Here is a 16,795-nt window from a genome sequence, read left to right as displayed (position 1 = left end):
CACGCCGTGTTAAGCACACATCCCACCGGAAATTGAGCAATTTTACTTTCAAAATAAAATCAATGCCGTTAGTCATTATTGTTTTATCAGTCTTACTTTGATGTCCACTGACCGGAAGTTAATCCGACTTGATGCAGGTACCTGCAGCTCATCAACAGTGTTGCCATATCCGCTTATTATAATCGACGTTCTGCTTGGCCAAGGGCTCGCTTCTTTTGGGCTTGTGTTCATATACCTGGTTGCTTGTTTCTCTCGGAAAACCTGGCAACACTGCTCATCACATCTGCTGCCTAGCTGCAGCTTCTTTATCAGTGAACCGTTAGAAATAGTCATGGCTGCTGCCCTGTCCCGTGCTCTAAAATTACCTGGTAAGATGCGCTACAGTTAACTACAATTGTTTTATGTCTAAATAAGTAAGATAGATTGTACCTAAATGTGTTGTGGGGTTTAACAGAATCGCTATTAAGTCGACTATCGGCCGTGTTGGCTGTTTTGATGCGGTCATCTTGAGCTATATGGTAGGCTATTCGTTTACAGTTTGTATTGCCGAATACAGTATGACTTGCGACACAATACGTTAAATGTATTGGGGATAATTTGTGGAAGGTGTCCGCGTTTAAAGAGTGTTTTTGAGCGTAGATTGTTTTTAGATTAGTGGATCTAGTAGGAGAAGCTCAGTTTGCACTCGTTGTTTAGATGGTGCCGCGCCATATATATATATATATATTGAGAGAGAGAGAGAGAGATAGATAGATAGCTAGATCAATACACACACACACACACACACACACACACACACACACACACACACACACACACACACACACACACACAGTAGAAATTCAGTTCTGATTAAAATCATCGTTTGATTGGTTAATTGAGCTATTTATTGATTTTTCCTACGGATTTGTCATTTGCATAAAAGTGGCATTACTGTAAATAGATTGTGTATGAAATGAAAGCCTGCCAGGTACTTATAACAAGGCGTTAATAAGGTGTGACGTCATGGATAGAGCCCCCTCTCTTTGATCAGAGTTTTTTCCTCTGATTCAAACTACAATAATAAGGACTGACTGTCATCTATCACCCTGACATGTGCGTGAAGGATATAACATATAAGCAAGCTGTGACAAGCTGTGACACTATACATAGTTTATTATATTGTTTGTTTGTTTGTTTGTTTTGCTTGCTTTGCAACGGTTTAATTGTTTTATTAAGTAGGCTACTTTGCAGATAGATTACCGTTTTTATTCAGTGTTCATATGTTTATAGTGATGTATATTTTCCATAGTGTAAGAGCTGGGACACAAGTTTTCCTGGAGGAGGCTTAAGGAGGAGAATCCAGTCAAAGTGGAGTTGTCAGAATATTGTTTATTCATTCCGACCAGTGGCTACAATATATATATATATATATATATAGAGAGAGAGAGAGAGAGAGAGAGAGAGAGAGATGTAGGCTATATTGGTGAGTGAGGCCCCCCTCACTCATTTTGTGAGGAGGGCATATTTGATTCTAACAAAAAGCCATGGCTAAGTACCACAGACTTACTGTACGTATACATATTGGGGAAATAACATATTTCAATTGCTTCTCATGCATCTGAATTGAATGAATCATTTCCACTTTCCACCTATTATTTCTGACCAGCTCAGTGGCCTTGTGGTTAGAGTGTCCGCCCTGAGGCTGAGAGATCGGGTCGATCCCCGGTCAGGTTATACCAAAGACTCAGAATCCATCAAAGGTTGGATTGGGGTAAGTCCCTGTGACATACTAGCGTCATGTCCAGGGGGTGTAATACATCAAGCTGCCTCACGCTAAGGAAACAGGAGATAGCTCCTGCCCTATGGGCCTCAGGCAAGACTTACTTACCTCTCATTCTTGAGTTGTTCATGGCTTTGACTGTCCAATTGGAATTAACTGGTATGATCACTTTATCCCCCCAAAATATTGTATTTTTATGTATTTGCTACATGGCGTAAAAAACACAAATGTCACTTAACAGAACAGGCCCACAAGCTGACAAAAGTGGCAGCAAAATATAATTGATCTGTCTTTGGCAGTAGCCTATGTTTTCACCCGGTCTTGTCTATCCGGGGCTAATCTCAATCTATCAGCACCACTGCCCTAAACATGTAGTGGTGTTGTTAGTAGAAATAAACAAAACACAGAAGCACCCGGTAGGAAGTAGACTAAGAAAGGGGAGGAGCCAAACCAAGTTCCTGTTTCTATACAAAAAAAGGAGTTGGTGCCCCCAGAGGCAAAAACAAAGGTGGAAAAATTACATATTTTCCCCCTTCTTTTATAACCGAATGGGTTCCCAGATTGATCTGATTCCCGGATTGAGCACACCGCTCGATCGATCAGTGCCACATTTCTTGGGCACGCTGCTAGTAGTAGGCCAAGGAAGTACCTGCACACATTTTGTTAGTACCTGTTCCATGTTTTATATATATATTTTAAATGTTTAATATTCATTTTATAATGTAAGTCAATGGCAGTCAGATCAGACCATGACCAAATATGAAGTCATACGTCATAGATGACATTTTAGACTGGGGACCTGTCACCGGTCTGGCGGAGGTACAGTAATGCACTCCATTGAGTGAATGAATGTCTCCTGTTCAACCACTTGCCATTCCATATATGCACACATGACACCTTTACATGTGTATGTGCAGACGATAATAAAAATAAACAATTCTGTTTAGACAGACTCGACTCCCCCCGAGAACTAACTCTCGAATCTTGAAAGGGATACAGACAGACCGATACAGAGATCTACATATATGGGCATTAAATGGGACACAGACACACAGACAGACACAGATTTGGGGATTTTCGGTTCTCGACAACCTCGGTCTGCGGTGCTCGAGTTATGCGCAAGACAGACACACATACACACACATATTATGTGCATATAGATAGACTATTGTCAGTAATGGAAAGTGGGCCCATTAGCAGTGTGATATAGTACATGATTTTAGTTAAGCAAAGTACTTAGTAAGACATTGGAGGCATCCCCCTTCTAAATTAATCATTATAACAGTATTACAATATTTGAAATAAATGGCTTTTAAGGAAGAAAACTAAGAAGTAGTTTCATAGCAATACAGTAAAAGGCACACAATCGTCGGAAATATATAGTTTTGACAACCGTATTGCTCCAGTTTTTTCCCCACAAAAGCATGAAAGGTTCCCAGTACAGTCAAAAACTTCCAAGAGCAGGCTTTTTCCCCCTTAACAAACAAGACAACTGAAATCACTGTATTCAAATTACTTATTCACCGTCTCTGGGTCTCTACAGGTAAAAAGGGATCAGAGCTGGGTGAGTATGATCCTCTTACCCAGGCTGACAGTGAAGATGACAGTGAGGAAGATGACCTGGTGCTCAACTACCCTCGCAACGGTCTCGGTAGGGGAAACTGCCTCGGCACCGGGTCTTCAGACCTGCGGGGCAGCAGGTCTGGGAGACTTGTGGGGGGTGAGGATGAGGCGGAGGAAGAGGAGGATGAGTGGAGAGAGCGTCTGCCCAGCAAATCCAGGCAAGAGAGAGACGATATGAAAGGCACACAGTACTGGAGTCAGAGGGACACAGGAAGGGACAGAGGAGGAGAGGATGGACGGGGTCCCGGTGCAACGGGGGGCACTGGGGTGGGCGCCGTCGGAGCTGATTCCGATGGGAAGAGGGCAAGGGTGAGGGGCGCCATCAGAGCCGCGTTCTTCCTGGTGCCTCTGGTCTCAGCCATGCTGCTGGTGCTGCTGTGTGCTTTTTTGATCCCTTGCCAAAAGGGGGAGCTGGATAAACGGCCGCAGTGGGAGAGAGAATTGGGAGATGCAGGAGGTGAGAGACTGTCCCAATAAGTAAGGCCGTCTTTAAGTCAAGCATTCCTATGTTACAGGCCCTTGGTTCCACTTGGAAAAATGTAAAATGAAACCCTAATGGAAAAGTGCGATGGCAGATGTTTGGGTGGCCCTGTGTGAAAACCAGTTTACACAACAGTCCATTGTTGTTGTGTACAGAAGAACTGAGAGGGGCGTCGCTGATGGTGCTGACTTAAATAGACTTAAAGTCGAGTCTCTGTGGCTAGACACTCTTAAGATAGCTATAATTACGTGGGGCTGACAGTAACACAAAATCTTGCCGTTGTAGCCAGGGTAAAAATGACTACAGAAGCCCTGACATAAATTCTAAACTTTCGAGGCCCATTTCCTGGTGTTACATTTCCACTCTCCATTTAGGTGTCACTCCACCAGCATTGGCTTTGTGGGATGTTGATGGAGATTCTGTGGAAGATGTGCTGCTGGGCGTTACAGAACGAACCAATGACACCCAACCCTCCATGGGAAACAACAAAGGTATGGAATCAATTCATTGAGATTGAAGTATGGTTCATTTAATTCTTCATTCCATTTTATTCAGCCTTTGATTTTTTCAGATAATTATGGCAGATAAGGGAGAAAAAAACAGAGTAGAATGTTTTTTAAGGAATCACACTAGTATACAAAGATACAGCCACGGTCACCTCTACTTTTTCTGAGTGTCAGGCCTCCTCCTTATATTTGCCTCGCGGTGTCTGCCTCATAAGTAGCTACTGCATGGTGAATGCTAGGAATGCTGCAAGTGCCACTAAAAATGTTGAGCAGATGATTGATTTAAAACACGTTATGAACCCTGAATCCACATTCACACCTGTCTGCCTTTGTTTTGCCCCTGTTTCACCCTCAATCTCTTCCCTCTCGCTGTTCATTGTGTGTGTGTGTGTGTGTGTGTGTGTGTGTGTGTGTGTGGGGGGGGGGTGCTGGATTCAACAGCAAGGACACTGTGGCTTGACTCAGGGTCAATGGGGCAGGGGGGGCTAGTCTCCAAACAATTCCGATTTTTTGTTCTATATAATAATTTATTGGCAGACAGATTGGCATTCGTATGTTTTTGTAACAATGGTCTTTGCTGAAGCTTTATGCTCCTTTTTAAAATTCTCTTTCTCTTTCCTTGTGGCAGTTTACAGTGCAGTGGCATTGTCTGCTGTCAGTGGCCAGGTGCTGTGGAGGGTAGTCATGCGGGAGACTGTCAGTTACATCCAGTGTGGTCTACAATACGAGGGTCACCCTGTCCCACTGCCGGCTGGTGGAGCTGCCCTCAGAGCATACCCCGAGACAGCTCCTCTGCTGACAGGCCAGAGGGAGAGGGCTAGTGGGCCTGTGTGTCTCCTCATAGGAAAATCAGTCCTAACAGCTGTCAACGGAACCACAGGTTAGGAGGCTCGCCATTCTAGGCACAAAATACACTAATGTTACAATAGTGTTCACATATCTTACGACGTATTTCCATATTTGAACTTAAATTAATGCCCTACATTGTTGTACAACAGTGTTGCAAAAGAAGTGGAAATAGCCAATCTTCAAGGTCACAACATGTTGCGATGCAACACATTGTCAGCTTGTAGTTTGGCTATTGACATTTAAAGTGAAAGTGGTTTAGTCTGTGAAAACCAATGAAAAGTATTAACAAGAGCTTGTGACTATATAATAACTACATTGTGTTCTTTGAACAGGCTCTTTTTTCCCATTTCCTGAAAGGTAACAGTAATTAGGTTATTAGGTGGTAGTTAGGCGGCTTTCTTACAAGCTGTTGTATCATTGCTAGTGAAGATGCTAATGAGACACATTAATGTTGCAACAGTGTAGACCTGTTCCACATTTAGTCAACCAACTTCTTCACTCATTAATTTGATTATCCACAGGAAATGTACATTTGCTAAAAATACACTGAAACCTCGAAACCTCAGTTCTCTCATAGGCCGTATCTTCCACGAGCAAGGGAGTAAATCATTTTAAACAAGATTCAAGATTTTTTCCTTTGAACAGGCTCAGCAATTTTAAAACACATTTAAAAACACAAAAGTACCACTGAAAGTTGTTGAACAGGTCAGAATATTAGCATATTTGAATGCCTATTGTAATTTGAGTGATGATAGCAGAGGTCATAAAGGATTTCCTTAGATGATTTATGGGCCAGTGGGACTTTGTAGTGTCGACCTGATGGCAGTAACTGGAAGAACTCGTGGAGGGGGCGAGAGGGGTCAGAGTGGCTTTCCTGATTAGGGTGTACAGTTGAGTTGAGATGGGGGGGTTTGGGGTGAACCAATAATTTTTGCTGGTCTGATTAGTTAGTTGTGTTTGGTGGTGAGGGCATTGTACCAGGATGGAATATTGAAGGTAAGTATAGATTCAATTTGTGTCCAGTAAACCAGGCTTGAGATGTCTTCTCTGTCAGTCAGGTTACCACCCCAAACACAGAATGAGGCCAAAAGATTTAATAATAGATGCCTTTGTTTTGTCTCTCGCAGGGAAGAAGTTGTGGTCAGTTCCCATTGAGAACATTGAGTCCCAGGCCGTATCACTTCCAGACCTTCAGGGAGACACAGTCCCAGACCTGCTGATTGCTACACTACCAGCAGATGGGGTATTGTTGTCAGACGCCTAATCTCTTGTCGAATTATCTCCTCTTTGGAGATGACACACTAAAATCAATCAGACAAATTAGTCTGAGGAAAAAACTCACTGATTTAGGCTTTTCGTTCCTTCTATTCATTTGTTTTATCAATAATAACTTGCTTGATTCAAAATTATTTTCTTATTTCTTATTTTCAGCGTCTCAGATTCAGTGTTAATATCTCTCTCTCTCTCTCTCTCTTTCTTTCTCTCTCTCTCTCTCTCATATAAATTCCTAGTCGTCTGACCTCGCACTGATCTTGCTCTCTGGGCTGACAGGGGCAAAGCTTGGACGTCCTGTGCCCTTCAACCTCACTACACAGGGGAAGCTGATTGGTCCTCTGCTTCATGAGACACAGCCAGGGGCATACTACATCCTGTTAGGACTAGGTACTCTAAAAGCGTCAATCCATAATCTAAATCCATAGCACCCCTCAATATAGTTAGTTTTCATAATGAAAAGTGAAAACATCTGAATTATTGATTCTACACTATGTTCTCAATATAAATGTTGTATTGCTGTAGATTCAACTGAAACTTTAGACACTGTGAATGAGAAATTAAACATACCACATAAATATCTATGGATGAATGTGCATTATTTGGATAGGAAACAATTGCTTCTTCTTTACTTTGCATTCTGACAACTGCTCCCCCTAATCTTAGAATAATGTTTGTTTAATTCCCTTCTCAGGCACTGTAGAGGCTGTCTCCCTGTGTGATATCTACATGCGTGCCACTGGCAAAATGCCCCTCATGCAGGCACTCAGACATAAGGACGCTACCTGGGAGAAACTCAAGAAAACAAACTCTTCCTCCCTCATACACATCTACAGGTAGACTTAAGTGGCTGGTAACCTTATTTGGTTACACATCACAAAACCCCCTCTGTCAGTTAAATGGTGAAACCTTTAATCTGCTCGATCTGTTGGTGTAATGGAGAAATGCATGCAGATTGCAGAATGTAATAGTAGAAGTGAACCTTTTAAATATGCATGGTGGAGGTTTTTTCTTCTTTTCCACTGAGGTAAAATAAAATGTATTAAACTTGTTGAACATGATTAAATGTGGATATTTAAGTAATTTTTCAAATCTCTCTGAAATGGTTTGACAATGAAACAAATTTATGACACATTTTTGTGACTGTGGAAACACGTTTGGGTTGTGTGAGTGTTACATATCTCTGGCATTCACACTTAATGAGGTGTCAGTCACAGCTGCTTTTGTTTACACTATTTTTAGACTAGCCAGTTAGAGTCTAGATTCATTCAGCTCCACCTTTTATTGTCTCTCTAGTGGAAAAGATGCTGTGGACTTCCTACTCCCTCTTGTGTCTGGTTTTTGCAACAACCACAACAGTCTGGATACTATTGCCAACCTCAACTCCACCAGGAGTGACTGGGCACTGGTCTATGGTTCCAATAAACTGTCCGTTCTGAGAGAGAGGGACGCACATAAACAGTGGACCAATATCTTAGCTCCCATTCACAGGTACAGTATGGTGATAGCCACTAGTTTCCTCTTCTAGTACTACTATTCTTTAAGTCTGGTTAATGCTGACTGTGTAGTACAGTGTCAGTGACCTGTACCTCTAGGTCTAGCCAGGCCATCCATTATTTTTAAATATTTGCTTAACCACTGAGCATATATTTTAATTGGTTCTCATATTTGCCCCTCCCCTGCCAGTAATTTAGTTCCACCCCATTAGAGATAACAGAAAAAAAAATAGTTGCAAATTACTTAAAGAAATTAGAAAATGAAGACCTCAGATAAAACTGACTTGAGGTATGTCTTGTCTTTGTCTTGTTCCATCATAGTCAGCCTACCCCAGGCCACTTCAATTATGACAGGATACCAGATCTCCTCGTTCAGCATTCTGCAAATGGAACCCGAAAGGTAAGACATTTTATTCATGCATATACATTTTTGTCCAGGCCACGTACACCCTCCAGTATATATTTCTAGGTATTCTATATAATTTTGATTAGATTTAGATTTGGCACTGCGTTTTTTTCTTTTCTTTCTTATATTACAATTGGCTTAAGAGAGGACCGGCCGGCGGGTGGGCATCACTATGACTCAGCCATAACCATATAAGGTGTTCCCAATGCAGCTACGCCCAAATATGGAGTGTGTTGTCGCTAACCTCAATGTGTTGTCATGGCATCAGCGGCAAACAAATCAGTCGGCTTCATATATGGGCACAAAAGGGTGCATGCCCATATATGGGCATATACTGATGACATCAGCAATCTCCATATATGGGCATAAAAGGGACAAGGACTGACATACAGAGATCTCTATCTATGAGCATATTGGTTGGATCTACTGTGCAATGTAGGTGTGAGGGCCACATAGCGGCCTGAACCTCTAGTTACTGTATTGTCACAGACTATTTTCATTCAAGATTCTTGCATCTTGAAGTGCCTATTCTTATGTGGGAGAATCAATATTTTAAAAAAATGACAGCTCTTCTACCTGTTTGTCTCTCCTGTCTCCAGGTGCAGGTGATAGATGGGGCTAGTGGACATGTCCTCTGGGCAGCAGAGTTTTTGTGTCCTCATCTTGTAGTGGAGGCTACGTCAATTGCCACCACTAGTGGCCTATCAGTATTCCTATTCTGGGTCGGTGAGCCCATCAGAGCACAGAAGAACATGACTAAGACAACTGTGGGTAATCTTTGATGAAAAATCCATATAAGTGATGTACTGTATGTCCTTGGAAGCGTAGACATTGATAAAAAAAAAACATTAAACTCTATGTTGACAACAGTTGGCACCAGGTGTGGCTGCAGAAGAGTCCCACATCAGAAACCTGTTCCTGCTGCATCCATCGTATCCGACAATCCTTCTGCAACTCACCAGCACCATAGACACTGCTGTCACTGCTGCAGGTGATGATGACTAGGGACAGTAATATATAGAATACTGTGATGCCAGAAGTCACCTTTTCACCATTTTCAATAATAGCCATCAGGGTAATATATGAAATCTTTTCAGTTGAATTGCTGCTTATAATGTGTTAATTTACCATAATTGGTTAAAAGAAAGTGACCTTTGGCTTCACACAATTCAATAGTTAATTCATATTTCAGCACAACTGAATTGCTGCTAACAAATTGGGCCACCCTTTACCCATCTATTCTATCTCTCATTGGGTCATATCATACATGTCCTCCCACACAGTGAGCTACCAGGAGCAGCAGAAGGATGCCTCCTACATCTCTGTGCTATCAAGGCCAACGCTTGACTCTGAACCATTCGCTCAGATAATCAAGAGCCTGAGCCTGAGGGCTGCCATCGCAAAAGGACAAGTGGTGAGACTGGGTGACAACAGCAAGGCCAGTGGAGCCATCAAACCTGGGATGTTTGAAGTGAACAAGTTCTTCAGGCAGCTCTCCTTCAAACAGCAGGTAATTTATCATCACCATGGAATATATTCATGTTTTTTATATATATGTTATAGAGGTTACTGTATATTTCTGTATGTAAACTAATCAGGTATACATTTGAATGCAAAAAAACAAAACAACGATTGATTTCTCGTTTCACAGCTTAATTATTTCAGAGCTTAAAAACACCATTACACGCTATAAATCATGATATCTGATTCTACATATCACGTGTTTCCTGTAAAAGTAATAAGATAAGGCAGATATTGAATGGCTTTAAGCCTTACTGTGTCAAATGATACTCCAAAAGCAGGTGTTTCACCCATAGGCAGGGTCTTATCATTTGCATTTGGATTGTCTTGTTAACAAAAACAGAAGCTAAAACATTTTTATAATGACCAAATGTAATGACCCAAACTTATGCTTATCCAAAGAACAAACCATGGCAACGGATATCGATTCTTCATTTACAGCAACAGCACACAAGGGTTTCAGCACGTTGGAAAGGGTGTGGTCAAATCAAAGACACATCACAGTCATGGTGTTGCATAAATGACCAAATGAACACCATGATATAATACTACACATACTGAAGATGCCAACAACATAATCCCATAACACAGTCCTATATTCAACCAACAACAAAATACAGAACAGAATTTCCTGCACGCTGGGGCAACCCTACTTTCCCTGGCTCTAACTACCCGGCAGGCTACACTAATCTTTGCTTTATCACGAGGTTAAACCTACAGGAGACATCACACAAGTTGCTGTAACTTCAAAATTACATGATTTTGTTTTGTGATAATAAATTGACACGTAACAGGTGTTGAACAAAGGCCCCATAACTCTGCTTTTTACAATACTTTGTAATGCAAAATAATTTAAATACCTTTGTATTTTTGTGTAACACTTAATTCAGACTTAGTCTGCTATATAGATGTAACTTGTATTTGTGTATGCACTATTGCCCTAATACTGATTCATATTGACATGTGAAAAGGCTGTTACATTTCATTGAGACTGCCATGAATAGATTATTATTAATTATTTAATTGGACGCAAACTGAGTATACACCCAGGGCCAGGATGCATCATCAACTTTTCATTAATTTGGTCTTTAAGCTACAATCCGGGACTTCTTTTAATTAATAAAGCATTATTTTAAGCTATTTGTATGGTAGAGTATGTTAATGCGATTACTAGCACATCTTCAGTGGTTGCAAGTGATCTTCTTTACTCTTTCATTGAGATATATTGACCCTGACAATGTCACTTAAGTAATTTGAAGCAAATGGCGCATCATTTGGAACACTAGATGCACCACCATGTTTAATATAGTACGGACATCCTTGCAATTACCTCTCTCCGTTGGGAATTGGGATAGGACATAAAACTTACATTTCAAAATGTTAGAATCAAATTCACCTAAATCCACCTTAGTTTGCTGGCTTTACCTTCTGCCCATATAATATTTTACTTATTATAAGTGCTGTAATCCATTTGTTATCTGGCTACTACATTTGAAATTATTATTAGGTGACAAATAAGATTGCTATAATTTTTATTTTATTTGTTTTGTTTAGTGAGGAGCCACCAACTCTACCCTATCCTGTATAACGACACTCAATCCAAGAGGTGTGATGAATGGGACCCATCACAAAGAAGAACGCACAAGGACACTGGAAACTAATGACAAGCTGTTTACATATGTTCACAAAGTATGAATTTACAGTCATCTATATCACTTGATTCTTTTATGTAAATTATTTGTTGCTTGAGTATTTGGTTCTACTTTTTAAAAATATGATATACATACAGTGAATGTGTTTAAGTTATTTAGTAATGGAATTAGAGTTTTTAAATATTTACTTGAATTTTTATACTTGTTTTGAGTTTGATGGTAACAAAATAAGTTAAGGTACAATACTGCTTAAGGCAAACCATGATGAGGCCAACGAGAGAAAGTGTAGGCTAATATTGTGTTTCCATATTCCACAATATTTAAGATTGAAATAAATCTACAAGACCAATTCACTACTATAGATGCAGGTCACTTGCACTTCCTAAACCACTAATAGTGCGTTTTTTGCTCAATGCCAGGTTATGTATAGCAAATCTGTACATATTTTATGGCTGTACAATATTTATTGGTTCGCTTTAAGGCTTGGAAATATTTTGTTGATAATATAAATTCAAATCTGAACACTTGATTGCTGACATGGTTGTGGCATTGAAATGTAAATGTAAATTATTTGCGACTGTACTGTTAACTGTAAATATTTGTGGAAAATGAAAGAATGGAAATTGTTACCGCTTTGGGACCTCTTCATTTCATTCTCTCTTCATAAATCTGTATATATACTTGTATACTGTGAGTGTGTGTGTGTGTGTGTGTGTGTGTGTGTGTGTGTGTGTGTGTATATATATATATATATATATATATATATATATATATATACCTATATATATATATATATATAAATATAATAATGCACTGTCAGTGTCTATTAGATAAATGTAGTGCACGGTGTACCTACTAACTGCAGCACATTATAAAGGGCGGCGCTCATCACAACAAGTGGCCAAGTTAAATTTCGGGTTCCGCATTGCTGTTGCTGCTACATCAACCTGGAAACATGGCGTCGGCCTACGGTCGCTTGGCCGGGCTGTCGGCGTTTCGAAAGTTTTCCACTTCAAGTTGGTCGGGAACGGCGCTGACACCGTGTCGGACAGCCGTATTTAAGTTATCAGGCGCCATTCTGCCAAAGCCCAAGAAGGTGAGTGTTGAAATTGAATGGTAAACAAGTGTACGTGTCATGTGTGTTCAGGTAATCGTCTGGTTATGATCCGTCGTACGACCGTGTGTCGTGCACCGAAAACAGCCGATCTATAAGCTCACATTGAGAGGCATTCATGACCCTTTGTGAGCTTGTAGATCGGCTATATTCGACACGCGGCACCATCGTACGGTTAAGTCAGGCTTTTATGGTAGCTGGCAGCAGGGCAGGCATGATGTGATTGGATAAGGAGATGATAGCATGTACCAAAATCTGTAAACACAACATCTATTCACATAAATACTACTAGGGTTACTTATGTTTCATAATACATCCTGTGCACTACTAGTACCAAAACAATTCTGTTTTATTATGTATGTCTGTTTATCAATGTTGTGTATTGGGGACCACAGTGGAAATACGTCTCGTCTATGACTTTGCTGTGTTGTTTTAACCTGTATGACAATTGTAAGCAATGAAATAAATACAAATCAAATGATACTATTTAAGTTTACGTTCCATTTCTAGTGAACCATCATGCACAATAACAGCACCCTGAGAGCCGTAATTAGTATCCCTGGTGCCTGGTAGGGTACTACCTGTATGGGGATGTAATATTACCCTACTATGCATGTCAGTATGGCTGCTGTGAAAAAGGTCTGAATAATTGAAACAGAATATCTGATCAAATAAAAATTGTAATTTAACAGATTAAAAAGGTATAGTTTTATAATCTTACATTATAGCTCTACCACAGCCCTTTTTCTCTCACAGAACATAACCAATGGTAGCTTTCTTTAGCTGAACTAAAAGTTGTTTCTGTGATGGGATGTTTGACTCTGGAGAGCAGACCTCCTTCGGCCTCATACGGATCACTATGGTAGTGGTGCCGTTCTTGTACGTGGGGACCCAGATCAGCAAGAACTTTGCTGCACTGCTGGAGGAGCATGACATCTTTGTCCCCGAGGATGACGACGATGATGACTGAAGAATCTGTGTGCTTTCTGGTAATCTGGCTATGACTGGCATGGATTGTGTGGCTCAATTAAACCTATTGTTTGCATGTCTGTAAAAAAAATGTTTTTAGACTTATAGTCTGTAAACAAGTTGTCTAGTTTTCTCTCAGTTTGCTAATCTATTTCTGGAGATACATTTTACTTGTTGCAACTAGCCAAGTGATAATTCAGTGTACTTCACCACCCTGCAATATTTTCTTCCTCCCCAGATCACCCTGCTTTATGTAAAAATAAACAACGACCACCACCCTGGGATAGATCTGTGAGCTTCCGTATAGACAAAGGATCTTCCTGGAGTCACCGGCTTCGAATGCTATCAATGCATTGAATGGGAGATTATCACGTTTTTCTCTCTACTGCCTTGGCTATAAAGCTGTTAACTGTTGTTGATCCCACTATATAAGCAATGGGAAAGAAAGTGTCCCAGTCTGGTGATCGCATTCTGTGTTTGCATGCAAACACAGAATGTGTTCTGTGTTTGTCTTAATAAAAAGGTTAATTATCACAATTGTAAAATTCAGCACTTTGGTATCAAGTTGATAGGTTCGTGGCACCTTTGTATTCAAGTATATAGTATGACTGATTCATGTGCAAAGGTTGCAATGGAACAGGATCACAGGTCTGTTGGTTGATGCATACCGTTCCGTGTTCTTTGTATACACAACTAACTTTCAATGACACATTGACATTTACCCACTTCACGACATGGCATTAAGACAAATGAAGTATACTGACTGTGTCTATATACACACACGCATACAAATTGCATACACTATGTGTGGTGAAACAAACATCTCATTATCTACAGTATGCATCATTTTAAAATGTTAATTCTCCAACCAAGGAATGGATTTCCACAAGATAAAATAGTATCTTAACAAATCTGTAAAGGTCCATGTGACAAGATACCAACCCAATATAACTATTAATCACTACTTTGCATAAGATCATTAGAGGTGTGGGGAAAGGTGAAGACAGGAGTATAGACTTGTGAGATTTAGTCTGCCGTAACTGATTAAAACCAGGAAAGCATCTGTAGATTTTAGCATTGGCTATTCAAAAATAGCAGATATGCAAGCTCACAGCGCGTCACTTTGTGCCACGCTAGCTTGTACATCTGCTATTTTTGAATATTATTGAAAAATCTTGAAATAACTACTGTTTTATAAGGCATTTGTAGAAACGTCCTCAGGTCTTAATGGGTTTATTGGACTGTTCAACCAGTCTGTGTGTATACCACATAACCAGAACTTCCTGTACTTAAATCCAGCATATACCTATGGTAGGCCTACATGCCACTTCCCCTGTCTGCAAGTACACAACACCAAACCATTCTTTCTTCAAGGAACACATACCATTCGAGATTAGCCCTAATGGTAATAAAAAAAATCAATGAAAGATCACAAGGCACAGATTTAGACATTTGTGTGTAATGTGTATGTATTTACAGTTGAATAAAGAGGAACACAAGCAGGGAAGAGCCAGAGGTCACAGAACATAATATATATATCAAGAGTTCATGGGTCGTGACCATGATAGAATTTGCCCAGGAAGTCTGTAGGGCGAGGTGCCTCGGACTCATGGAAATACCGCATAACGTGAGTCTTCTGCTTCCAAACGTTGATGGTCTCCTGGAGTTCCATCTTGCCCTGGTAGAATAAATAAGGACACAAAAAAACAGTATACATTAACATGCAGTATTAGGCCAATTCATATTTTATCCATTAGGCCGAGCAAAGTAAGTAAAACTTGTCTAATTCTAAATGGAAACTAGAACACATTTTCAAAATATTCTAACAGCAACATTTGTCAAAGTGAATAATGTGTTTTTATTACATTTTAATGCAAGTATCATGGTGAATGACAAAAGTAGAGAGGTTGATGTGAAAACTGAACAGGAATAGATGAGCCAGGAGCCAAGTTGATGAGGTTTACCTTGATGACCAGCAGGTCAATCACACGTGGGTCGGTGACATGCTTGTTTTTGTTGAACATCTCTCTTACTTTGTCTCTTCCCTGACGTGCCGTTATATCCAACTGGAACAATGCCACTATGGATGGACAGATGGTGCAGTATTATAATGTGCATTATCCATAAACAACCTAGACTCCTCCACAATAACAAAATTAAATGAATGCTTGAAATGTACAATATATGGGGTTGAGGCGGATCTAGATGGCATCCACCTTGTCAGCACAAATTCTGTAACGCTCTGTTACTTTAAACATATCAGGATTACCATACCACAGCAAAGAAATCAAACACAAGTGCACAACCAGTAGGCCATCAACCAATAGATTCAGCAGTAACAACCATAACACAATAAATGAAAATAGTATGTGCATATGCACAAACAACTAAGTGGATTATTTACAGCCTGCATAATTATGGAAAGCATTGTATGCACCTACAGTATGAACCCACACCAGGATATATAATGTTTATGTTTGTATGTATCTGATCTTAAAGACTATACCTACGAAATGATTCCATCTGAACTGTGAGCAAGGAACAGTTGAATGATCTCTAAGAGATTATTATTGTGTCCTATTACTTTGTTAATTATTTTCAGATTGGACCGAGTAACCTCCGTATCATCATAATATAATATTTTGCTCATTCCTATCCATGCAGCTGCTAAATTGCTGTCAATTTTAAGAGTTTGCCAAGGTAGAATTGTCGCAGCTGACAATACCCGAGGACGCCGACATCTTTGCGTTGATAGTGATACACTTCAGTTAATCCACAAATCCCATTTTGTTCCTTATCTTTTACTAAATGCGTGGGCAATTACCATGTTTAAAACGAGTAATGTAGATTGATTAGCGGGGCACTGCCAGTGAGGCTAACAGTACAGATACGACCTTGACGGCTCCACACAGCTCTATATATGCCTGTTACGCACGAATTTAGAGGGCAATATACCTGAATTTGGCACTTCACGGTACCAGGCCCGGTACAGTTCCCGAACTCTGCGTTTCGCTTCATCCAGGTCTCGGGAAAAGATAGGTTTAACCACTTTTGCAGCTCCTGCTGCTGTTCGGGTCGCCGCGCTGGACGCCATGACAGTTGCCGTTTGCTCTAGTCTTCTTCAATGGAAGTTCATTATTTATG

At 40.3% G+C, this 16,795-nt stretch overlaps 3 protein-coding genes across 3 annotated transcripts; 2 read left to right on the top strand and 1 right to left on the bottom strand.

Annotated features, from left to right (window-relative positions):
• The first annotated feature begins 324 nt into the window (after positions 1-324).
• fam234b (family with sequence similarity 234 member B) lies at positions 325-12,175 on the top strand. Its single transcript, XM_084071122.1, has 13 exons — positions 325-368; positions 3,306-3,842; positions 4,241-4,357; positions 5,001-5,252; positions 6,349-6,464; positions 6,733-6,883; positions 7,188-7,329; positions 7,790-7,984; positions 8,311-8,389; positions 8,995-9,162; positions 9,266-9,386; positions 9,679-9,905; positions 11,471-12,175. Exons 1-13 carry the CDS (start codon positions 332-334, stop codon positions 11,471-11,473), a joined length of 2,145 nt encoding a protein of 714 aa, XP_083927248.1. The 5' UTR covers positions 325-331; the 3' UTR covers positions 11,474-12,175.
• A 311-nt stretch (positions 12,176-12,486) lies between these two features.
• Positions 12,487-14,196, top strand: smdt1a (single-pass membrane protein with aspartate-rich tail 1a). The gene is made up of 3 exons (XM_084071656.1): positions 12,487-12,664; positions 13,515-13,671; positions 13,890-14,196. The coding sequence occupies exons 1-2, from the start codon at positions 12,524-12,526 to the stop codon at positions 13,650-13,652; spliced, it is 279 nt and encodes a 92-aa protein (XP_083927782.1). The 5' UTR covers positions 12,487-12,523; the 3' UTR covers positions 13,653-13,671; positions 13,890-14,196.
• An 898-nt stretch (positions 14,197-15,094) lies between these two features.
• On the bottom strand, positions 15,095-16,755 carry ndufa6 (NADH:ubiquinone oxidoreductase subunit A6). The gene is made up of 3 exons (XM_084071423.1): positions 16,607-16,755; positions 15,616-15,731; positions 15,095-15,329 (listed from the first exon to the last, which is right to left on the bottom strand). Exons 1-3 carry the CDS (start codon positions 16,743-16,745, stop codon positions 15,198-15,200), a joined length of 387 nt encoding a protein of 128 aa, XP_083927549.1. The 5' UTR covers positions 16,746-16,755; the 3' UTR covers positions 15,095-15,197.
• Positions 16,756-16,795: the final 40 nt, after the last annotated feature.

Source organism: Gymnoscopelus microlampas, assembly GCF_963454915.1.
Source record: "Gymnoscopelus microlampas genome assembly, chromosome: 11".
NCBI lineage: Eukaryota > Metazoa > Chordata > Actinopteri > Myctophiformes > Myctophidae > Gymnoscopelus > Gymnoscopelus microlampas.
This window is presented reverse-complemented; position numbering and strand designations above follow the sequence as displayed.